The sequence below is a fragment of the Lathamus discolor genome, chromosome 5 (assembly GCF_037157495.1).
Source record: "Lathamus discolor isolate bLatDis1 chromosome 5, bLatDis1.hap1, whole genome shotgun sequence".
Taxonomy (NCBI): Eukaryota; Metazoa; Chordata; class Aves; order Psittaciformes; family Psittacidae; genus Lathamus; species Lathamus discolor.
The window spans coordinates 114,680,196-114,706,724 of NC_088888.1; the positions used below are offsets into that span (position 1 = coordinate 114,680,196).

General features: G+C 40.8%; 1 protein-coding gene across 5 annotated transcripts in view; it reads right to left on the reverse strand.

Annotated features, from left to right (window-relative positions):
- Positions 1-26,529, reverse strand: part of PELI1 (pellino E3 ubiquitin protein ligase 1) — a 45,313-nt gene that overhangs the window by 13,604 nt on the left and 5,180 nt on the right. Inside the window, exon 3 of one of the 5 annotated variants that reach the window (XM_065682230.1) lies at positions 19,028-19,192. The exons of 2 other annotated variants lie outside the window; for them this stretch is intronic. In XM_065682230.1, the coding sequence (XP_065538302.1) occupies positions 19,028-19,082 (55 nt within the window). In that variant the 5' untranslated portion in view covers positions 19,083-19,192. Of the gene's footprint in view, positions 1-2,823; positions 2,874-4,503; positions 4,620-19,027; positions 19,193-26,529 lie in introns of those variants that run through there. 2 more of the 5 variants (XM_065682234.1, XM_065682235.1) reach the window with 2 other exon arrangements.

Sequence of the window (26,529 nt, forward strand, 5' to 3'; positions counted from 1 at the left end):
ACGGCTTTTGGAATTGTAGCAAGAATAGCAGTACCTTAATGGTTAAAATGGGCCAGGGGGAGGGGAGAACATGAATTCAATGAGCCCAAGCAGAGATTCATTAAACACTCGGCTGTGAGCTAAAAATACTAGAATAAAAGTCTCTTTGTAATAAATTACCATCATTTTCTAAACACAGAGCCAGCATTATAGGCTGCTAGCAACTGTAGCTAGTGCCAGACTAGCCCTTTTCTAAAATACTGCATTAAAAACCCACTTTCAACAGTATAAAAAGGAGTCCTCTGTCAATGAGTATATTAAAATAAAAATATGCTGATTCAGATGCAAAGATGGCATTTTTTCTCCATTTTTATAATATTATCTTTATTCTCTATATCTACATATTCAAAGGTTTGGAATTTTTTTGGCTTTTAGAAATAAAGCACAAGACAGCTTGTTTACTGATGTTTGTATTTTTTATACAATTTGCTATTTGTAGTTCTCCATTTGCTACCCTTGCAGTTCTCATACCCAGCTCTTCCCTCTGCAATTCTGTGTTAGATCAGGGAGGATACAGACAAAATAATGCGCTCCTTCTGACAGATATGCAGTGACAAGACAAGAGGCAACAAACAAGCTACAACACATAAAATCCTGATTAGCTATTAGAGAGAAAACAATCCAGAGTGGCGATGGGATCTCCATCCTTGAAGATATTCAAACCTCAGCTGCACATGGCTCTGAACACCCTGACCTAAGGCAGTCCAGTCCCACTTTGAGGAGGGAGCTGGACCGGAAAACCTCACAAGCCAAATTATTCTAAGAATGCCATTTTATCAACATAATTTTGTCAAGCAACTGAAATATACACAATAGCTCTATTACCAATGTAACAAAATTTCATCCTTTTCCTCCTGAGATTTACATATTACTGTCTATACCTTCGTTTTGATTTAAAACCCCATACTGCTCTTCAAATAAAGAAGTCACACTGAACAGTGCAGTTACATGACAAAAAACCAAGCAGGACCCAAGTTTGCCACCATCCATTTACACGTTTAAGCTCTTTAGCACTCCAGTTTCCACTCAGCAATCTTGCAGCTGTAAGATCAGAAGCCAGATTCCTCCGCACACATGCACAGTATTGCAGTGCTGCATATTGTTTTCTATGGTTAAGTCTCATCCTTTTAAAGGCAAAGTCTTAACTTACAGATTTAAAGGAACAGAATATCAAAGTTAAAGTCACTTTGAGACACACAGGATCTGTGCAGAGTATTAGTCTGTCAAGATGAAGATATTTACAAGCATGGAAGAAGGAAGAGGTGACAAACAGTGAAAGAAGAAAACCAAACCAAAAACCCCAACAAAGTAATTCCCAGCAGAACAACTTCTTGTTTGATTACGAGTGCCCATCAAGTCCAGGTTGCCAGATTTCACAAGCAATACCAATGATGTTACTGCTGATGTCCACTGGCGCAAGCAACAAGGCATCAGCTCCTTGCATCACTATTGTTTCTGAAAGCTAAGACAAAGATTGAGAAATCACTTCCTTCTACATAGTGGTTGAATCACCACTGGAAAGTTACTCTCCTTTAACTGTTTTCAAACAATCTTTCTGGAAGCTTTTGTTAAAATACGTTTTACTGAAGTGATCACCTGGGTAAAAGAGGATGCAGGAGAGCATTTGTTTATCAACCATAGTTTCCACACTTCTCCCAGTTTCCAGTTAAAAAAAACAGCTCAGTTTTCCTTCATACATACCTGGCACTTTAAGTTCTGCAGGTTTTATATCCCACTTCTGCGATTAGATAGATTCTGTCTACAGCTTACATCCTTCACTACAGACGTACAGGAAAGGTATAGGGATGAAGCTGTTATGTGTTCAAATTGCATTGTCACTTTAGATCAGTAGCCCTGCTTTACCTTTCTAAGGAAATTAGATCATTTTCTCCTTCCTAGAAAAGGGAGTTTTTCAGTACACACACACAAAAAAAAAAAAACAGCCTTGGGAGTGTGGAAAATCAGCCCAGCTTTTTGCTTTTGTATAGCTTATTCTTTCCTTAGTATATACTGCTCGCCTTTTCTTTTATAACCTCTGAATACGCTTAGTCATCCACTATACACACAAGACTGTCTTATGATATGAAAACATTGAAAATAAGACAACAAGGCCAAGCTCAGAAATGAGCAAACAGTCTCTCCTGCACAGGATACCAAGCATGAAACAGTGCAAACAACTATCTGCTGCTGTGCCTTGAGAACATCTGTAAGGTCTCAGTAAAAGGGGGTTTTCATTCTCATGAACAGAATGAAAGCATCTTTTTACCATGAACATCTGTCATTAGTAGGCTGGTCATCCTGGAAACAAGTCATGCAAGAGTCACAGCATACACACCAAAAAAACAGCACATTGCCTGTAGACAACTTTCAAAGGGGCATTAACTTGACACACAGGAGCAAACCTACAGCTAACTTTTTCCAGTCTAAGAAACAGCAGTTTCAGCCTGAAACATCCAGTGTCCTGCCTCAAATTCTGTTTCAGCCTCAGAAGCAAGCCTGAGCAGTTCTCAGCAATTTTAGGAAAGTCAGGAAAAGCGCTGTGAGGACAAGCAACCTCACTCAATGAGCAAGGGAAGCGTTTTAGAACAAGACTTCTATTATAGGCACCTATATGAAAATCTCTTCTTTCTGACAGCACTCAAAAATAGCATTTCTTGTTCAGAACATGGGAAAAAAAAAACACCTAAGCACAGGGGTCTGATTTCAATCAGACCTCTGCTAACTTCAGTCCTGCTATTGTGAACTGCTGTTGATGGGTTGAGAAGGTGGCTGGGTGTATTATACCTGGAAGATTTATGTAACATGTAATGATCCACTCCGACAGACTGACAAAAATCAATTCTGAAAATATTCCCCTGGAAAAAAAAAAAATAAATGAAATCCAGCATTTTTTACAGTTACAGAAAGTAACAGCTGATCCTCCCCTAAGGAAACCACGATAGCCTCCTACAGATTATACATGATGTAATTCGGACCGCATGTGGGAAGCTGAAAACATTTGTCTTTTAGCACAAGGTGTCTATTTTAAAACTGTCACTGCAATATTATCTCTAACCTTAATTAGCTGAGAAAGTTCTTCGCCAGTTACAGAGCTACATTTACATGCAGCCTACACCCCCTTAACCACCCATGTCCTCCACGTCAGCTTTCAGGTAGTACCAGTGACGATGCGCACAACCGCGCACAAGGCACAGCTCCTCCGTTTGCCACCCCTGCAGCACGAGAGCCAAACCCTACAGGTTGTACTTGCTCCATTGGCTGAACTACCCGTGAAAGTTACTCACACAAGCTGCTGAAGATTGATACGCAGCTTTCTGCATGGGTTTTTGGCTGTACTCACACTTTGGATGTTACTACAAACTGTACGTTTTGTTAAAAAAGGACACTTTTGATTTCATGCTCAGATTAGATTATTTATATAGCCTGTGATGCACGAAGCCTTAAAACAATACAACAAAGGCATGCTAGAACATTAGGTAGTGCTATGGGCTAATGAACACCTATTTGTGCCTTCAGGGAGTGCCTTGCAAAAGTACAAGAAAGAAAACAAGAAAAAAAACCCTTTGTACAATACTGGTACAAGGTGGCGAAAGTACAGGTCTGATACTGAGAACTTTGCAGTCAGGTTTCCTTTCAAATTACCCTCTTTACTGCCTTCAGACAAATTACACAGTATTACCTTAAAAATAAGCAGCCCCAACTTTCATTGCAAGCCGGTGACAGAAGCACAACTTCCACACACAGATGAAGAGTTTATACCGAAACAGAGGCATTTTATTTTTGAAAGGGCCGTTACACAAATAGATGGAGCTTTTTATGCTTTGATGACTGAGGTCAGGGAGATCTGCTGTCAGATGCACCTGAATTAGAACGCATAGCCAAGGACCCTGTGCCTGCAGAAAACCACAATGACTTCTTGTTCTACACATCTGAATGTTACCGTTTTGCTTTTCACAAGCCTCCGACTTCCTGATGAGGCAGTTTCTGTACCAAAGTAGCAGCTAAATAGGTGTTTGTATTACACTAAAGCCTTTTCACATAGCATACTACATCATCTTGCAAAAACAGGGAGTTACAATTACATTTAAAGCCTTTTTTGTTGTTGTTGTTTAGGCAACCCAAATGTTTAACAGCTCTATGAGAAATTCCCCTTGGTATGATTTTGTTAGGCAATGGTGATGGCTTCAAGGCATCTTGCTCTCCACCCTAAAAAAAAAGAAGCAACTAACACTTCTTACGAACAAGAAGCATTTATTATACTGTGCATTTTGAATGTATCTTCCCATTTTGGATGGAAGAGCAGCCCGCAGACACACTGCCTGTGCTCTGATTCCCTTTCGACCACATCACTGAACTATCTTTCAGCTTCTCACTGAGAAACACTGCAACTGAGGAAGCTTTCAGAAAAGAGGCTGAAACAAAGCAACACTAGAAGGGGAAAGCAATGGCATGAGGAGCACTTACCAGTATCTTTTTGTCCCTCCAGTTTGTCAGTGGAGAAGGAAAAAAGCCACCCCTTCGATCTCGTTTAAAACCAGCTGAAATCCACCAACTCCTTTAAGCCCCAGCAACTGCCAGACTGAGTGCCTCTGCTCTGTGTGCTTTTACTTAAGCTGTGGGTAGTGCCTTCTGACTAAAGAGGGGCTGGCTCTGCCTTGCGTAAGCTAGGTAAACACCACTGCGCTGCGCACCATTGGCTAGAGTCAGAGCCTGCATCCTGCTCCCCGCTCCATAAATTCATCCATCTCTGGCCCCAAAAAGGAAAAAAGGAAGCGGAGGGTGTGTTGAGAATGATCCTGCAGCCCAATTTCCCGACAGCTCTGTAGATGAGGTTCTCTGAGAAACATCGATCTATTTCCTTCTCTGCTTCCCTTACATAACTGTACCCATGCATGCGATACCTTCATTCTTCTTTTATTTTTAATAATCGTCATTTATTAGCCCAACTTGCTTTCCTCACCTCCCACACAAAAAGTGATTTCTTAACGCAGTGAGAATTAAACCAGCACAAATTCTTCAGGCATTGCTATCCCTGTTTTCACTAACGCCATAGAACTGGGCACATGATACACCTGCAGACACCGCCTCTGCATACTGGACTCCCATAGCCAACGATCCTGCTACAGCTCATTCCTGTAGGATGCACATTTGGAGAGGCAAATCTGTATGTGCCAGACCAGGTTCTGAGCTCATTTCTTACTCCACTAACATCAAAAATCACTGCATCAGACCAGTGGGTGGGATAATTTAAATGTCTGAGCCATAAAAAAGTGATCAAATTGCCAAAGCTTCTAAGTTACTGCCTTTTAGAACTGATCATGCACGCATGATACAACGTAGTAGCTTAACCTTTACATCAAGCATTACATCACAGTTGTAGTGGTCCAAGAAGGTGTGCATGGTTATGCTGGATCAAGCAATGTATACACAGGTTGACAACTGGCATTTCCAAGTTCTATAGGTGACTACTGCTCCTTCCTTGGCTTGCCACCTCCATTATTCAAGCACAACTTTATGGACTGGTGTCCCTGGTTTGTCCATGTTTTTAAAAGCTGGTTTACCTGCTTGGTTGTTTTCCAGCAGGATGCATTTTCCAGTTCAGCTCACAGCATAGCCATGCAGTAGTACGAGCAGAACCAAAGGCAGAAAGGGGCAGCCACATCAATTGGCAGCACTCAAAGCTAAGCACCGTGGAACAAGGTTCATAATGCCGTAACACAGCGCAAGCTGCAACTCCATGTAAGTCAGCTTCATTGGTGAGAACAAGGTCAACGTACACATTTTTATCTCTCCTCAACCTGTACTCCATATCAAACTTCCCCTAAGTAATACAATAAAGATGTCCTCATTCAGGATCTTGTCACCTACCTGAAAAACTGCAGAACACCTTGCCACAGGATATTCTGGATAATAAAACTATACATAGGCTCAAAAACTCTCTTCCCCCTGCTCCTATCATAGATTACTACGCATAAAGATATCACTTTGTTCCACAGAAGTGACTGAGCTATAGCTGCTGAACACTGAGAAGTGCTTGGAGAAACACTGATGTCCAGCGGCTCTCTTTTTCCTACTCTTCTTCTGGCTACTTCATACGGAGATGTGGTCATTATCACAGCTATCAGATTACTAAACTGATAAAGGGCTTAGGGAAAAGCCAAAAGAACACACAAACCCCAACTATTTTAACCCAAATCATGCTGTTCATTTATTTGTGGGTTTATTCTCTAAACCCCCTATAGCAATGCAAGTGAGAAGGATGGGAACCTTCTGAATCCACCTCATCCATAAAGCCAAAGACTCATCAAGCCACATCTTGAGATTAAAGTTGATCCCTCCTCCCTGCCACAAATCAGCAGCCTCACACTACTGCGTGAGGAAAATCTAGGTTTTCCACTTGTAACTTGCAGAACCTTAAAATGGCACTTTCTACTGGTGTGGAAGTGTCACCCAACCCCACCTGCCCTATCACTTTCAAGTATTTTATACTTTGTCCTGGCCTACACAATGTTGGCAGCTTTAATACTGCTTAATCAGGGATAAGGGCTTGGTTATGTGGTTTGCTTTTCAAACAAAAAAGCTCCACACACATCAAGACTGTATTAGTATCACTTAACACACAGATAGGGCAATGAGAGTACAAAAGGTGCTCTGTATTCAGGTATTTAGCTGTAGTGGTAAGTTACACTGGCATGACCACTTCTAGGTTGTATTACTTTTCTCACACAAGCTGTAACACTTGAGTTGTACTGTACTTTCAAATGTGTTCATTCTGAAAAGCAGAATTTTACACCAATTTGCTGCTAGAGCTCCTTTATTTTCTCATTTTACAGATGCCACTGCTCAGAGTCCAGGTTGATAAACTTGTGGATTACTTCATGCTGCAGCCATATAAGAATCATAGAATGGTTAGATTTGGAAGGGACCTTAAAGCTCATGTAGATCCAACGCCCTTACGCAGGCAGGGACACCTTCCACTCAAGCAGGCTGCTCCAAGCCCTGTCCAGCCTGACCTTGAACACTGCCAGGGATGGGGCAGCCACAGCATCTCTGGGCAACCTGTGCCAGAAGCTACAGAGTAAGCAACTGCAGGTGGGCATGCCTTCTACTGCCCAACCCAGCCTCATGCAGATAACAGTCCTTATGTCTGCACCCCACCTTCCTTCATGTTCGTGACCCGCAGTACTATGGAGCACAACCTTCTGCTATCAGACAAATGTACCACATAATGCCCTTGTCACAACTAATCACACCCCATCCTAAAGCAGGTTTTTGAGGGTTTATTTTGCCCCTAGCGGCAGTGCCTCTGAACCCTGCAGAGTTTGAACCATTTTGGTTCTCTGCATGTGTTTACTTACAGCCATGTTCTACGCATCTGTTCTTGTGTCAGCATTAAACCTTCCTCATAGTGAAAGAGAGGGACAATGATTTCCACTCCACACAAGAACCATGCTCTGCCTTGAGGACTGGAAGCAAACGCCTCAAGCATGCTGTCGCTAGGCAAGATATCTGATTTTTCCTGGAGCAGAGATGCTGCCAACCATGCCAGACTAAAACAATGAAATCTGTAGCTCAAGACATCGCTGCTAATTTCATGAAGTGATGCTTAACTGCAGGGGAGGTTCTTTCCTTGAAGTTGTTAGAGAAATAAAGGGCTGTATCGTCATGTTCTTCTATCTGACTCACAGCAGATGCTGTACAGTTTGATATAATTATGTGATTTCACATGACATTCAAAACGGGCTTTGAAAAGGAGCGCATTTCTAGCTGTATCAATTAAAAAGACAGCTTTGCAGATACAGGCAAAGGGCAATGCTATGACCTCTAGCATGCAGGCAGCTGAGAAACCTGAATGACAAGCTCCTCATCCTAGAGGTAACCTCATCAGTATATTACTGCTGAATTTGAGATGGACATTTTAAGCATGTCTGTTAATAATTTTATTTACCAAAATGGGAAGGGAGCACAATAAAAACCACACACAGAAGTGCTTGAAATAGCTGCACAAGAGGGTGCTGAGGAGTGCAGAGTGAAGGAAACACTGTGAAGAGAGAGTGAAAACGTGGAAGACAAGGATCTGTAACAGTCCCAAGGGGGAAGTATAGTTGTACACTTGATACTGAAGGCTGAGCATGAGCATACACCACCTTCACTATTTCCCACACAGTCAATGGCTGAATTCTGATCAAAGCCAATGAAAGCCAAAAAAGACAAATATTTCATGAGTTGCAAAGCATTAACATATTAGGGGGTTTCCAGAAGTCTAATCCAGGTGCTAAGGGAGAGAAGAAGGAAGACTACTGACTTGCCCACCCCATTAATCTTTCACTGCGTTATGTCACATGTAATCTCTGTTCAAGGAGCTCCCATGTTATACAGTTTATAAAGTCATACTACAGTGTTTTAAAGAGATTGAGGGGTGGGGGGGAAAGCAGCCTGAAGCCAGGAACATGTTATTTAGAGTATACAATAGAAATGTTAATCAAATAATCTGCAGGAAGAGGAGGAGGGAAGGAAATGACCTAATCCCCTGCACTACTGTGTGGTGCCCTGTGGCAAGAAGTAAGAAAACTGTTGTAAGGGCCGAGCTATAACAATGGACCTTTGTTTGCTAACAGCTTTCAGAGAAGAACATTTTTCTGCATCTCAAGTTTCTGTAACATGAAAGGTAGATGGTACTTTATGAGCTCTTCCAAACAGACCACTTCTGGAAGGGGCGGGAGAGGCTTACTAGCTTTGCAGGGCAGCTGAGTAAAAGACCCAAGTAAAACCTCATGTTATTAAGGCACAGCAAATTCTCCTTCAGACGGATTTGCCAACTCTAAGATGTCTGTCATCCAACAGCCATGGTGATCCTTAGGCAACTGTGGAGCAATTTGTCTCCGAAGCTGCAGTAGCCTAGTTACAGAGGCAACAAATCATCACACTGCAGAGGCATTTCCCATGACAAGTCATACTCTGCTATTAGACAAACCTAATGAGCATTTCTTACAGAGCCCTAGTCCACCCTCAGATCTCTGTGTGCTTGCATCTTGGGTACAACAGGGAAGCCTTTCTTCTACTCAAGGACAGTATGTTAACATCAATGCATATCCCATCTTGCAGACTGGAAAAAAAAGAAAAACCAACTGGCTCTCTGTCTTCAGTTTGATCTCTGCTTTAGTAGGCACATGTGGATTATACCACTGCACCAGCTAAGTATTTTCAAATTCCTAGAGGACAGACCCCATCAAGAAGAGTGCATGCAAAATTCCTGATCCTTGGACTGAGAACATACTTCATAGTTAACCTTACATGAGGCTGAAGGAATCTCAAGCAGGAATATAGAAATACTTACAGGACAGCAGGACTACCAACTCTTATGTGCTTGTATGTTTCCAAGAGATTGAGTCAACCTCTTTCCTCATTAGGGACTTCACAGAATCACAGGGTAATTCAAGAGATCATTTAGGCCAACCTAATGCTCAAAACAGGAGTTGGCTTCCCAGATATCAAGTTATAACTGCAAGAGACTGGGAGCTTTAAGTACAAAACAGCCTCTCTAGATGCTCATTCCCTAATGAACTAGGAAAGGGATACTGAATGCTGGACAAATGCAGATGACAAGCAGTCTTGCAGACCAGTCGGGAGTTTCATGTTTGTTCAAAGCCTCCCTATGACTGATTCAGCATTCACTTAAAATAAAACAATTGGCAAAAATGACTGCAAAGAGCTTGCTGTAGCCACACCAAAGATTATTTGGACTGATTAAAACTTGAAGAGTGAGACCCAAAGCATATCCTATGCTTTACAACAGCTTCACAAGAGAGATGTGTCCCAGTTAGCAGCTCAGCACTGGCACTACAGAACTCTATTCACAGCAATCCTTGCCCAAGACATTTGGGAAATAAGCTGCTCTTAAGATGGTGTCATGGTTTAACCCCAGCTAGCAACTAAGTACCACACAGCTGCTCACATAATTCTCTTCCCCTGGTGGGACAGGAAGGAGAATCAGAAATAAAGATAAAAGCCATGGGTTGAGATAAGAACAATAGCTGAAATAAAGACATAATACTAATATAATAGTAATTGTTATGAAAAGGGAGACAACAGAAGAAGAGAGAAATAAAACCCAAAAAAGACAAGTGATGCACCCACTGATCAATGCCCATCCCCGAGCAGCATCAGTGCCTCCCAGCCAACTCTCTCCAGTTTATATACTGGGCATGATGTGCTGTGGTATGGAATACCCTTTGGACAGTTTGCATCTGGTGTCCTATCTCTGTTCCCTCCTGGCTTCTTGTGCCCCTGTCACTGGCAGAGCATGAGAGACTGAAAAGTCCTTGATCAGGGTAAGTGCTACTGAACAACATCTAAAATACAAATGTGTTATCAACATTAAATAAAGGCTACATTCAAAAAAACATGGCACTGTACCAGCTAGTAGGAAGAAAATTAACTCTATCCCAGGCAAAAGCAGGACAGATGGTCCCTCGCCTGGCTTCTCAAGAACAGCCTGAAGCATCAGACATGCTGGATTCAGAAAAATCCAAGACTGAAAGGTTGATAGGTAAGGCATCATTCTGAAGAAAACACACTTGTTTCCCAAAAGGTCAAGCTGATGGAAGCCATCTGCTCAGTCAGAAACACACAGATGTAGTTGCACCAGGCTTCTTTCCAAGACAGTAAACTTGAGTTTCCCCGGTACCTGGAAATAGCTATTGTGAAAGGGTTTATTTCTTATTTTTAAGTTCTCCAGAACATTTTTGGATCCTGAAAACTCTGCACGCCAAATACCGTATCTGCAAGTTCAATCAACCTAGGCTATGCACAAGCACTTCCTCAAAGAACTGTTTAGCTGTATTTCTGTGTTATTTGAACAGCACAACTCCCGACTCACTGAGCTTCAGGTATTATTGTTTCCCCTAAATAAAGAAAGAGAGGCCCAATTTGAATTAATTTCTAAGATGTAGTTTTCCTGCTTGCAAAACTTTTAAGGTACCTTGTAGCAGAACTAGCTGAACCTGCATTACCTGAAAGTTCTTGTTCCCACAAAGCTAGGTCATTTGGCCATGGACTTCTTCAAAGTTAAAACAGTCTCTAGAAGTAGTAACACATCTTTGCCTCACTTTCAGTAATGAAAACATTAGACACAGACAAGCAAAAAAAGGACAGAAAACCTATTCAGTTATAGTAATTCAACTCTAAGTGGTTGGCTCCTGTCCTCCACACCCTCACATTCTAGGGAAAAAAATATCTGAAGAGAGACAGTTTTAATACTATTCAGTACAGTTTCAATTCAACTCCCACATCACACAAATGGCTATCTTAAAATAAGGCAAGTACCTTCTCACTCAGAGAAGTCATGAAGCACAAAAGCCAAGTTTATCCAATAGAGTTTCCCTCTGCCTTATCCTAAATTCTGCATTACGCTGTTACTACACTCTTGACACTCACCATTTCGACTGTAGTTCATTTGCAATTCCAATAAGAAAAGCGCTGGATAACCTCGACACTGCTCTCTTCACCTCTGCATGTGAATGTTCCAATTTTATAGTTCATACCTGAATATCTTCTAAGTCACTGCTAATAAATGCACTATCTTACTATGTTCCTCCTCCTCACTTCAAACTTTGGATAGTCTTCATATAAGGTACAAAACCTGTCCCTTGCTAAACATATCACCTCCAGCATTTACATATAAAAGCATATGACCTACATACTGTGGGATACCTGTCAGAGGTCTGCCTGCTCTCTGCAAGCCAAGTGTCAGGTTTTTATAGTGGCCTGACAGAATATATTACAGCCCTATACATAAGTTTAGTATCTATTAATAACAAGTATTTCTGACATTCAAGCATGTCTTTTGGGGAATATTTTAAATAGTGTTGTATAAGCTCCGGTACAGAACAAAGGTTACTTTAGGTAACAACCCAAGAGAACAAGAATTGATTACTTTGCATAAGCAGCAAGTTTCTAATAGAGGTACACTGAAATACCTCCAGATACATTAAAAGCTGTCTCTTAATGAGAAAGGTGAACCAGCTTTTATGCTAATACAACTTGTATTTATACATAAACAAAAACCTAGCTTTTTTTGCACACTTAAATCTTCCATGTTCATTGCCTCCTACAGCCAGCAATTCAAGCAGGACAAAGTTCAACTATCTCCCCCACCTCTTCATGTTAGATCACTTGCCTATTCCCAGTTTGTTACTGCTCAGAGAAAGAAAATCCCATGGTATTCAATTATATCTTTTTCTTTTCTGTATAATCCCATGGGCAATACATGATTTAGCATATCTAGAGAGGAGCGATACTTTACTTCCTACACTTTAATCCAATTTGGATAAGAGGTTTGCTGCTTATAAAAATAAACTGGTGTTGCACTTCACCTCTGTGTAGACATTAACACCCACCAACATAAAGGTCATTCCCAAAGATGACCTAGTTGAAGATGTCCCTGCTCATTGCATGGGGGTTGGAACTAGGTGCCCTTTGAAGGTCCCTTTCAACACAAACTATGATTCTAGAAAGAGTAGTAAGAATTCAGGGCTAGGGATGACTTCCCTAAATTTTACTCTCCTTGGCTGAGACAAGAATGCAGTTTCTTGTTTACAGGTACATGAGGGAGCTGCTAAGGTACTCTTGGCTTTGCCACATGTGACATTTGGCATTATTGTGCCAAATACATTCTCACGCAAAAAGCCAAGGACAGAATACCTCAACCACAGAGATGGAGCTATACTACTTCGACAGGGACCCAAGAGACTTTGATCTGACCATGTGGTCCAGTTTTAATTAAGAGCTAAGGAAATCATTACATTTAACATTTGACTTACAGTTGGAAGCTTTCAGGGTTTCACTAGTTCCCAGTTTTCAATTTGCTATGTATACAGAAAAAAAAAAATGTTACCTTGAAATAACAAAGTATCTAGCTGAATAGGGCAACTCTAAGTATAGTCTGGTCTTCAGTTACAACCAGAAGAACTCCAATGGAAAAATATTCTCAAGTGTGCGGGTCATGCAAGACACATTTTTGAAACACACCAAAAGGTATTTCTGTACCAAGATAGGGGCAGGTTTGTGTTAAAAAACAGCCATGCCCTCCAGAATCTGTATGGCTTTCTGTCCTCTCAGAGTATGCCACCGAGGAAAGCAAAACCAGACAAAAACCTAGCATAGGAAGACAGAATTAATGTTAAACTGGTGGAGTACAGGGATCCCGACGGTCACTGTGGCAGAATGCTTTCAAAGCGTCACTCAATGCTAGGCAGCATTAAAATTTCAGCTGTGAGTTTCATGGACTGCCCTTGCATTTTTAATGATAAGGCCCATCACTGACCCTTAATGAAATTACATTAGCAAGGCAGTTATTTGGCTCTTAGTAATTCTACTAGTGAGGAAAGTGCTCCTGAAGACAAAAATATTCATGTTCTTCCTTGATCCAAACTCCAAAGTTTGTGTGAATACAAACCTTCAAGATTTGGCCTAGAAATTTAAAAGATTGCTAAAACTGAGGTTTGGGGACATGACTTCAACATATTTCTCCTCATCCAATGCATGCTAAACTTCTTTCCCACATGATATTCTCAAGCAAAATAGCTCAATAATATCTTCTAAAAACCCTACATGCTTAAAGCTGTATCTTGGCTCGACTGGTTCCCTGGAGGTACAGCTCGTATTTCAAAGTTACCTGAAGAAGCCTCAAACCAAGTGTAGCTCAGCATTCACAGACTGGGCTACATTTGTATTGGCACATGCGCAAGAGAAATCTACATTTCTTTCCCATTGCAGGCATTTCTCTGAGATGCAAAGATAAATGCAAAATTATCTTTAACACTTGCAAACTCACTCCTAGCAATTACCCTGGCTGTGCACTTTGTACCTGTATGCATTGAGGGGCAGGCTTTAAGCAGTAAAGAACTATTCATTTTCTCTCAAAGAAAACTTTTTCCATTCAGGAAATAGGAAACACTTTTAGGGAAATATACTGAAAAGAGCATATAGTCACAGTTCTGACAGCACCAAGACTAAGCAATTTTTAAATAGCACCAGACTGTTCAGAACACAGTAGTACTTTACACAGTTTCGAAATCAATTTCACATGATTTACAGCATGCACTTATTTATTAACCAAAGTGACTGGTTAATATAATACAGACTTCTACCCTTCTGAATCCTGATAAAGGGGTTGAGAAGCTTCCACTTTAACCCATAGTGGGCACTCCCAACACCCTATGGATAGACTACTGTTTGGGTATCTTCAAGTCTACCTCTGGGTACCAGAGAAACCTTAAGTCCTGTTTTTCTAGTATAGCAAAGTAATAATTAAGGATGGAGGAGCTGTTTCACTTGCCCTTTCTTAGTCAGCTGTTCAGTGCAGACTGATTCATTCCAAGAAATCTGGCTCTTCAGAAGTAGTCTTTGCAAGGTTTAGGGGTAGAGCAGCCCTCTCAGGACCGACATTGTTTATGAACATTTTACTCAATTACTAACAGCTGCTCATCCTGAGCACAGTGCTGCCTCGTTCCACACGCATTCAGGAAGGTTTGTACACATCCTGCTCGCATTCAGTTTGCTGCTTGTCATTAGTTAATGTCCTGCTTAAGGATGTTTCGCATCACCCATGTGTAGAGCAGAAAAGCAGCACACAACTGCAAAGGGCATAGTCATAGGCAACCAGCTGGCACGTGTTAAGAGGTTACTACCCAGACTCAGCAGAGATGTCTGACCACATTCAAGCTCCTGAACCAATGCAAATCCAAAGTACAAAAACACACTTAAGGAAGCCCATACAAGTAATTAACAATACAACAGACATGCTAAATAAACTAAAGAACTACCAGTATGGCAAATTGACACTGAACAACCAGAGTAAGTTTATGAATGTCAGACAAGTTAAACAAAGGCTGTGAGTCCGTCAAGCTGATCTGCTGAGACAACTAATAGGCAAGTTGCTGCCTTCAGCAGCACGTTTTGCCTCCATGCAACTCAGTGGCAGACATTTGGAATTTCAAAAGCAAGTTTTCCAAGCATGCTCAGTCTCCCTTCAGCAACTTCAACACCAGCTGTAGAAGTAATATATATTATCTAAACATGAAAGAAAGACTTTCTCTGGCTTTGCAGCTACTGTTGTACTTAAACACTCCAAAACTGAAGCCATTCTGTACTTTCAGCATTTCTCTGATGGAAGTGTGTGAATTACAAGTCCCCAAAATAAACTCTGAACTACATAAATAAATACAGCACTGCCACAAGCTCGCCCTCCTCTAGTCTCTCTTTTATAATACTTATCCCTTGTCTGTAAACAAGATTGCTAGGACAAAAACATGTGAGGTCAGCAGCACCAAACAACTCTGATATGCTATCAATAGTATGGAACATTAAACAAAACAAGGAGTGTGTCAGCTCCAGTAATTTACTTGGCATTTTCCTTTTAGTAACCACATTCAAGCTGAGGCTTTTTTTACTTATTAAAAAGGGGGCACTGCATTTTAATGCAAAGAAAGAAAAATAGGCAAATAAAAAAAACCCTGTCTTCTAAAAATAGTCTACACTTTAAAACCAATCTGTGACTTAAGCTGTTTAATTCAAAAGTACAGTTTAATAACATGGTGGGAAAGGACTTGTAACATTAGATGCACAGCTATATAATTTTAATTATATTTAAAAATCTAATGAAGTTACAGTAAATACCTCATATTAGAAGTATTTTTTTTTTAATTACTTGAGAAGGATACAAGCATCACAGCCAAAATACAACAGTACAAATGTTGACACAAAGCTGCAGTCCTGAAACTCACCCAACAAGAACCATGAGTTATTGCTCAGCACCTGTGGAGCAAAGCACCACTTCTGGGAATAACTGCATGTTCCCAGTTTTGCAAGAAGAGTTATTTCTTACTGTTTCTGGTATTAAAGCTAAGCATGCTCTTATTTGCTGCACTGGGGTTTGCAAAAGTCCAGCTGTGGGAGTAAGCATGTATTACTTGTTGTAGGTCATTTTAAGAACAAGACTGAGCTTAACATTGAAGTGTTCAGGATTCCCGAGCTTCTTTTTATATTCAGACCTGTCTTTTCAGGTCACCCACCTACATTCAGCAAAATGAAAAGGTTAATACAATCACAGTAAATGTAATTTCCATCCTAACATCCTCATGTTACCCATTCTTTATGAACAGATTTAAATATCAGTGTTTCCCAAAGTTATAGCATGGTGCTTATTCCTTAACTTTTGATATAGAAGTCTACTTAAAATGTAAAATTCTGACAAAAAAGAAAAAGAAAGGGTGCAATCCCCACCCCCAAAACAATATCACTATAGCTGCACACACTGAAACAGCAAGATCTGTCTTTACCTGCAAAAATAAAGGTCCCCCATACAAAAGTTAAGCCAAAATAGCAGAAGACCTAACACAAAGGGCATTGAAATATTGCAAATAACTCTCAGTGAAGTGGCAGCCAACTGAAATCAAAGCTCGGAAGAAAAGCTTTCTTGTTAATCAGAAGCAACACGGAATCTCTTTCTGACCAGAAATGCAGAGAGTAATCTAAACCAGCTCCAGCACACAGACAACTGCATCCTTTGACAAAATGTCAGCCTTTCAGATAACTGCTTGCAAACTCAACATGCTACGAAGATGGTTTTTACTATGGAACAAAGGAAGAATCTCTTAATTATTTTTTTAAAACAAAAATACTCCTCGCAGCCTATAAGTTTAGCCAAGACTGGAACACTGCAACAAGATCCTCTTCTTTAAGTGTCTTTTTAAAGCATGCCAAAGCCATTAGTTAGAAGGATAATCTAAATAAAGTCATTGTTAAAAAAATGAAACTACATCATACCATGCCTGAACAGCCAAAGAACTGGTCAGGGAGGAAGGATTATTTCCTGGCACAGTAATGTAGCAACAGACCGAGTTCTCCCTCTCTTTTTATTATTATATTAAGCCTTCACAATGTTTGACAAAAATAAAACTGAGGTTCGTAGCTCATCTGTTGAACAGATGATCATTTCTATAGAGCAGCAGGACTTTGTTTCTAGGCGTACTGTGCAAAAAATCAAAGTAAAAACTTACTTAGCAAGGAAAAGAAACTAAAGTCCAGCTTCTGGTTTTGTTCATCTACCAGGTCACCTCGCCAAACCTGATACCTGAGCCTAATTATGCAGGTGCAATTAAGGATTCAACTGCTTTGAAGGCAACTGAATTAACCAGCGTAAGCGAGATCGCTATCAGCCTACCTAAGCAAGACTGTACTAGAGCAGATCTGGGCTGGACATGTAATTTAATTCACACTGATTTCTGGATAAGCCTCAGACCTTCAGGATAATTACAGTGCATCAGAGACAATGCTCAGTGTCAGTTATAGCATTTAAGTTGTGTACTGTTTGTCTGAAGAGATGAAGCACTCAAATGTGAGGTTACCTTCCAGCTTCTCAAGCCATCAGCTTCAACTTCAGCTGTGTTCCACAACTCTTAAGGAATGACACTCTTAGTGAGAGGTTTTTTGCAAGTATTTTGGCTTATACACAAGTATTTGAGCACTCAAGTTCTCTCTGACCCACCATTTTTCATTAGATAGAAACTTCTTCCTAACAGATGAGACTCTTGAGTTGATAAAACAAACCTCTAACAGCTACACTATTATTAAAGCTCTAGACCACACTGTACTATCTGTTGAGCTTCACCTTGAAATGCACTGGCAGAGTTAAGGAATTCTGCAATAAGAATTCACTGATGATAGAAACTTGACAGAAAATTGAGAGGCACAGTGGAATACATAGCTGATCAGAAGCTAAAATAAACATGCAGCATGAATTCAAGTCAGCAAACTCACATGAAATAAATAATGAAGTGGTGTCTTTTACATTTATAATGTTTCGGGCTGTTAACCACCAATACTGACTGCTCATAGCCAATTTTAGGACTTTGGCAGTTGAAACAAAAACAGCAGCCATTGAAGTACTGATACCTTTGATCATGAAAAATATTATTATGATTAGCATCTCACGCCTATTTGCTTCAATCCCCCGAGATGTAAAATAAAACTGTAAACATTTGCAAAGTTATATGCCAAAAGACTTCTCACAATTAATCACACCCTTTATACTTGAGGTTGTATTCTCAATTTCACTTGCATTAACTTGGTATGAAAACTGGCCCAAGCAAGGAAAAGTTGATGCTCTCACAGCACCGCATTACTACCTTGGTACAAGCAATAGCAAGGAGAAAGCAGCTGTTGTCCTCAAACCAGAGGGCTAAGGAAAAAGAACAAGGCACAGATACATTCACAAAGTTATGGAAAGCAATGCAAGAATTTTAAGCTTACCACATGAGAAAGGTATATAGTCAGTCTAATGGCAAACTTAAGACACAGCTTCCTGAAACTGTTGGAAAACTTCTTGTTTCTCTGAAGTTAGTGAGAAAAGTCAGCTTGTGGAAAAACTCTGGCAGGTCTGGAGCAAAGAAAGGTATGGTGCTGCACAACTCAGATCTGGGGTGGGAGTTATATGTATTTACAGCCCAGGGAGATGGGAGGGAGAAGGCATCGCTCTCAGCAGGCAGTAATAACTGGGAAACAACCTTCAGTAGAATCCAACATTAGGGCATGAGAAAGTACAATTCAGTACAGCTTAGGAGGCCTCTCTCTAATATAATCATCTGTAGTTTTATAACAGCTGGGAGTGGTTGCTGTACAGAGATGCTGTCCAATAACCAACTTAAAGCATTCTCTCTCCACTTTACAAAGGACATTGTTTAGAGAACAAATACCGTTACAGACAGTAACAGCAAGACAATACTAACAGCTTGTATTGTTCGACACTTGTACTTCTAGCAACTAAACTCAATCAAAATCTTGAAGAGGTAAATAAAAGGTCTATTTTAAGGGAATTCTAGAATGAGTCACTGAATTTTCTCCACAAAATTTTCATCTAGAGAAGGAAGTTCATGTGCAAGTAGAAAAATGTGTTCTTTTAGAGCAACCGTGTAGAGGGGAAACTCACCATGTCCAAGAACCGCGAGATTGTAACCGCACTTCCACTTGGATTTACGATACATAATCAAAAGCCACACTTGCAGAGGGAAAATGACCTGTTGATGATGGTGGCTGTCAACAATGGGTTCAGATCAGTTAGCTGCTAGTGCAGACAGGACAACATTTTTCAACACTGCGAGAGAAAGTCAGAGTGAGACCATATGGTTAAGCCCTATCCACATTAGCACCAAGCTGCTAGCATCAGCAAATGAGAACTGTCAGCTGGGAGCGGTGAGAAGTCTACCTGTTGCTCACAGCCACTGTAAATAATAGTTCTGTAGAGGTTTATCAATGTTAGTTCTGCATCTACTGGAATAAATGCACTTTGAGAAAATGCAAACAGGTAATTGCACACAGCATGTCCTTGTGTCCAATCCGTAATCCTACTGCAGAGCAACTCAAGTACTTAGTTGTTCAAAGTATTCAAGGAATTCAGATACCAGCTGGTTTCAGCATGCTCAAGAACATGTTCTGGAATTATACTGGGTAAGTTTTACATTTGCAGAAGATTGACAGTTACAGGTAAGCACTAGACAAGTACTGTCAGCAGGTACCCCAGCTGTATGCTATGCAAGACCATGCAAAATAGAGGGATGAGATAGCTGGCTTTAACTTCAAACTACTTTGAGTAGGAGGAGCAGGACCAGATGATCCCCAGAGTTCCCTTCCAAGACAAATTCTTATGATCATTGACAAACCTGGCCACTAATGCAGAGGCACGAGCTTTGCATGCAGAGACTGAAGCACTGAATCACACAACTATTATTTATCACCTACTCTCACAACCTGCAGGAATGCCTGCACTTAGTTGTTACCACTAACACAGAGCAGGAGCACATCCTGTAGTTAAACAATTTTAAGACAGCATAAAATACCACTGCAAAAGCAGAAGTCCTGCCTGCCACCCTGCATTTAGACGTAAGGTTTCTGCACAACCATAGTATCAACAGATTCACGCCCCAGTCTGTTGTTCCTCAGTTGGATTTACCAGGAACAGAGAGCTGGAACCACCTTTCCCATAGCAGACTTTGTGTTCATTTCCAGAAAAAGAGCAAAATTATGTATTTTTAAATGCATGGACTAATTAATAGTGAGATGTTAGAATGTGTTCCTGAGCAGTACTTAAAAGCTGTGTTTAATCTTGAAGAACAAGGGAACATAGCTACTCCTGTTCTTGACTTTGGAGCTAATTCTGTTTTCTTTATAGTCACTCTTCTATTCAACTTAATTTGTCCCTATAAGTAACAAAAGCTACATTCATCAGCAAAACACAGCTTAGTACAGCAATAATCTTATTAGCATGCACACTGAGTTAATACCAAGCTTATATGAAGGATATTTGAAAATTAAGCTTGAAAACAAGCACAGTAACAGCAATAAACTAAAAATTTCAAATTCTGTCTCAATTACACGCAACATTATTCTGCCTTCATCAAGTTTAGTCATTTCCGGTACACTTCTGCATAGGACTATTTTCTATTACTTTTTGCTATGCTTAGCAGTCTAAGACTTGGGACAACTTGACACAAGAGGAAGGCAAGCACCATTAGTCTACTCACTTTGGCAACATGATGTAGCACCAGTTCTTAAGAGAAACATTACAAGATAAAAATGACCAAAACACTTCGGGGAGGCAAAAATGAGGCACAGTTTGTCTGCTAACATTAATGCAAGTTACTTCCATAACCAGTTGCTACAATAAAACATGGGGTACACATTTAACACATAGAATCATAGAATAGTTAGGGTTGGAAAGGACCTTAAGATCATCCTGTTCCAACCCCCCTGCCATGGGCAGGGACACCTCACACTAAACCATCTCACCCAAGGCTTCCTCCAGCCTGGCCTTGAACACTGCCAGGGATGGAGCATTCACAGCTTCCCTGGGCAACCCATTCCAGTGCCTCACCACCCTAACAGGAAAGAATTTCCTCCTTATATCCAATCCAAACTTCCCCTGTTTAAGTTTTAACCTGTCACCCCTTGTCCTGTCACTACAGTCCCTAATGAAGAGTCCCTCCTCAGCATCCCTATAGGCCCCCTTCAGATACTGGAAGGCTGCTCTGAGGTCTCCACGCAGCCTTCTCTTCTCCAGGCTGAACATCTTAGGGTACATTTGCAAAAACTCTTCTACCAATAATTGTTCCAAATCAGTCATTTGTTTACACACTGGGAAAGCATCTTCTAGCACTGCAGAAACTGAATAAGGCCCCAGCAGAGGTTCCAGAACATGTGTGCCAAGTTGGAAGGGAGGCAGGTGGAGGACAGAAAATGGGGTCTCTGAAGACTGTGGGATGGTATCTGAAGATTGTCAAAGCTGAAGTGATGCTTCTGAAGCCTGATCATCACCCTTATGGAGTAAAGTCTGAACTATAAATTATGACTGAGGACTAGACAACTAAAGATAGACTTAAAATCACACTCGAACCTTTGGCATAAGAACTAGGCCTAAGAAAAACTATTGATGGTGCCATGGTTAAGCCTACAGTGAAGACCAACTAGGAATTCCCACTTACTTCAATTACAATAGTAACTATTAATATGAAGTGTAGAACTCCTTGTGATTTTCAGTGTATGTATCAAGAAGAGCTGAGAGACTTCAGTGACACTAGCAGAAGGTAAAGTTGCAAAGCAGAAACCAGAACAGGCTATACTTCAATAGAAGGAAGCTCAGCAGGAGCAAAAGAGGCAAAGGGGGAAAACCCAGGCTCCACTGAGTGCCATGCTACCCCACACCAGCACAATGGAGGGGAATCCTGCTCCACTCTGAGGGATGTGAGCCACCTGGTCAGAAGCCATACTTATGCACAGCTACTTGGCCCTGAGAGTTGAAAATAAAAGATGAACAGCCAAAATACGAGGCCAACAGACACAGCTGTCAGGCAGGGATCAGCAGACCTGCAGTATTATGAACACTGCAGCCCATGCTGGCTGGCTATTTTGCACTATACCCTGTCCTTTCCCTCAGCTATTTCCTTCCTTTCTTTGTCCACCTACCATAGCTCCTATTTGTGCTGTTTCTCACCCCTATCTCTTCCCTTTTTTGTCTCTACAGAGTCCAAGGTCTTAAAAGCAGACTTCAATTTATACAGCCTACAAGCACTGCAAAATTAGTTTGCAATTTTTGGTATATTTAGCTCATTGTAACATTACTTTCCCATCTCAACTTTTTATCAAATTCGACTTTCTTGAAAGACACTCAATGGACTGTGTTTATACTCCTCCTCTTAGTCACAGTAGACCAGTCAGTATTAAAGACACAAGTTCACAAATAATGTAGCGTGCTGATGTAGCTTCTATAAACGGAGAGTCTGGCCACTGCAGAGACGTCTGATCTACAGCTCTCACTCACATAAACAGACCACAGCCACACAAATAAAGACTGTCAAGATCCTTCCCCAAATTCCTGCAGGGAAAAGAAATTAAAATGATAGCAGATTGGATGGAACAGTTCTAAGAAAAATCAATAATGGTAGCTGTAAAATCTAAAAGTAAGTCTGGTTTTGATGCTTTCAGTACAAACAGTACATTAAATTTGGCATAAGCCCAATGGAACATGAAGTTCTCGTGGACAATGTCTGCCAAGAGCTAGAAATATAGCACTTAAGTCTTTAAGGAACAAACAGAGAGGCTCAGACCATTTCCACTTTATGCATCTGAAAAAAAAAAAAAATTAAACCAAGGTGATCTTTCTGAGGGAACATTTGTACTAAATCTATTTGGTGTGCTTTGTGCAATACTGAATTGAGTGAATGCCAACTGACAGAGAATCAGTATTTGTCATTTTATAATCCATCCCACTTGTGACAAAGGTTACAAATAACCTCCTCATATCCCAAGTCACTGTGCTTTCCTCCTCAACATCAGGCTTGCATCTCAAGGTAAATTCTGTACCTGGTCCCTGGTCACGCTGACACTTCTCAACATCTGACACAATGGAAGCAGAAGAAAGAAATGTGAAGAATGAATTCGGTGAACTCACACTGCACTATCATTTTTTTCACCCACCTTCACATTTTCTGGTACTTCATTAGTTTACATGCCTCAGAGCAGAGCAAGATTTGATTAGTAACTGAATACTAATTCTCATTTCTGTGGCAACCTCCAAGCATTAGCAAATTACACATCAACACACCTGTGAGTTTCTAACCTTTATTAAAAATAAGGACAAAAACAAAGCAGAGGAGAGGGGGCAGACAAGCCTAAGATCCATCTGGGGCTTTGCAGACATCATCCATTATCCCAGCACACAAGTTCCTCTCCCCACCACCTCCCACACATTAAGCTCTTAATTGGACAGGAGAGTGTAGTACACTTGTAGCTTTGCTGGGTTTTCTGCTATCACACATAGGAAGGCTCACACATCCTTCCCCACATCTCCCAGGGATTCAGGAGGGAACACACCCCTCCTGTCTTTAAGGACAGTACAAGGTGCTTGCACAGAAGGATCGCAGCACCAGCCCTGCCTTGGGAAACTGGAGAGCAAGAGAAGAGAAAACAGGCAATGTTACACTTGACATCTGCCCAGAGTGAGGCAAGAAACCTCTCATGCCCTCTCACTCTATACGTAAGCCAAGCACTATCTAGATCTTTAAAACTGCTATTTCTTGATGACTGAGGTTTCGAAACATGTAACAAAACAGCCAGATAAATATGACTGCTAATCCCCTTCATTAATAGCTATAAAATAGCAGCAGCATGCCTACAATACTTGCTGTTGTGGATGCTAAGAGACTGGAAAGACACCAGACACATGCTACCCTTGTTTACTAACAGGATAAAAAAGCTCTTCTCCTTACAACCAGTCCTTCTTGGCTTTAAGGTAAAGGTTAATTCTTCCCTCATCTTTTGGATCAGGCTCCTATCTCTGCTGCTGTTTTAGACACTGCCAACTTGAACTCGCTCCTCCCCGAAGTTACAGTAAGTGAAACATACCAAGAAACAAGCTTGTAACACTTTCCCTCTAGAGGTAGGAGTTTCTCTTGGTAACTACGTGTATCTCAGAACAGTGAAATACGCATAGTTATTTCAATGAGGAAAAAAAATAAATAGTGTATATATAGGCACAGAAATTCAAAAGCACTTGCTACATCTAAGTCACAAGTGACTTATAAACCCCCACATTTTACTACAGCATCCTGGCCTTTCTTAGTCAGTAGTGAGGTACAACGCCCTACTCTGTTTTCACATCTGCTGCTCAGAAAGCCTCAGACAAAGCTAATACACTGGCCACAACACTGATGAAGTTGAGTTCCCCTTACATACATATATATATGTGTGTGTGTGTATATCTAAAAATATACATAATGGTTTAACTCTTTAATAGGTGCAGAGACAGGAGACTGGAGCAGGAAGCAGTCCTTATCTGAAGTATCAGCACTACCATCACTCTGGTTTCCCATAAATGAAATAGCCACAAGTATCCTACACATGAGGAACTCTACAGTTTGTCAGAAGATTTTGACATCCTTGGTAGCATGTTATGTTTCCTTTCCTTAAGCTCAAAATAGAGTACTTGCTCAGCAGAAAGGAGCTAGACCCAAGAAAAAGCGGATATCCTACCTGTGATACTAGCTAAGGCTTGAGGCCCCTGTAGTCCCTTTCACTGTAGAACAGATGTTCAAAGTCATCCTCCGCTAACCATGAAAACCAGCAGCAATCTAAATACAGCAAATCAAATACCTACATGCATTTATTTCTTCCATGTTGAGCATTCCTCAGAGCACTTAAAGTGGCTCAGGGAAAAAGCAAACCAAGCCAAACAAAGAAAAAGTGTATTAGTGGGAAATGGCAGAACTGACATATTTTTAGAATTAGCAGTTTATCCCAAGAGGTGCATTACAGAAGGAAAATAAGCAACAAGTTCTTTAAAAGGAAGCAAATTACTTTACAGTAATCCTCCATGTGCAATGCATTTTGGATTTTTCCCTTATCCTCATACCAAATAAATAGTTGAGCTACGTGATATGACAAAAGAACCATTACTTGTTTTCCCAGTTGAATCTTGTGTCGAACCATCATTAAGGCAATATTTATTCTTGTAAAAATATTGTGCTGAACTGCAACTGTTTCACAAAAGTGGAAGGAATATCAAGGTGGCATCAGCCAAAAATCTCAGTATACATATTAACACTGCAGGAAGAGGAGCCTTGAGATTCTTAGCAGGAGTTCCCCATGGACCACTTAACATTATTTAACATGACTAATTTGTCTTAGGACAAAGAAAATACATATGAAGTACTCAAGTTTGTATGAGTTTATAATCAAGTCTTTACTAGTTAATACTGCTTGACCATCAGAAGCAGAAGGAGATGAGGACAGGGAAAGCAGGCACTCTGGGGTAGATCTGTAACCATCACAGAGGCATGATCCTAACACTAGAAAAGGAGCTACAAATACGTAACCTTAAGCCTAATTTTCCTATTAGTCTAATGTTGCCTTAAACATCCCAATGGACATGATGGTTAAGGGGGCCATATGTGCAGGCTACACAGACACACTAGTTCCCTTACCAAGAGCCCACAGTTCCACGCAGGTACTTTGCGTGCTGCCCCAGCCATTGCTGATCACTTCTTGGGCAAAGATGACTGGCTGTATGAAAGCATTTCAAGCTAGATCTAATATGGAGATACCAGTTTGGTTGCCCTGACCCAACAAACAATTCAGACAACACGAATCAACAATATGAATGATTGTAAATCAAAGAAATTCTTCATTTTAAGGCTGGTGAGACATTGGAAAGGGTTGCCCAAAGAAACTGTGGATAATCCATCCTTGGAAGTGTTCAAGGCCAGGTTGGATGGGACTTGGAGCAACCTGCTCTAGCAGAAGGCGTCCCTGCCTGCGGCAGGGGGTTAGAACTGTATGACCTTTAAGGTCTCTTCCAGCCCAAACCATTCTATCATTCTATGATCCAGGTCAAGGGGTTACCATCCTAGAGGACAAGCTGGCAGAAGGGAGGGGGGAAACTAACTCAACAGCTGCTACTTTCCAGCTGCACACTACTCCAGATGAACCATCAGATAATTAAAAATAGAAATAGTGCTTCAGAAGCACTGAAGAGGCAAGCAGGACAGAGCAAGATGCTCAAATCAGATCACTAAGTTTGCTCTTGCTATGCCTCCAGAAACTCTTTGGAGGCCTTGAGTTCCATTGATACCAATAGCAGATCTTAACAGCCGTCTTAAGGAAAATAAATCAGTCCCTTTGAATTTGATCCCCCCCCACTTTGTGCATGAATTAAGGAAAAGAGGTATTCCAGCTCAGGAAAAAGTATTTTTAAACATTTGTAATGAAGTTCAAATGGGTTATATAGCTGCAGAAACACTGCATACAAGCAACTAAGTACATCCAGGCAGATGAATCAGTTGGCGATGGAAGAAGAAACTCATTGACGGTGGTCTACTTAAGGATAATTTTGTCTAGGCAGGTTTTTGTGCTTTCTTTATAGTGGGTTGTTTTGGGTTTTTT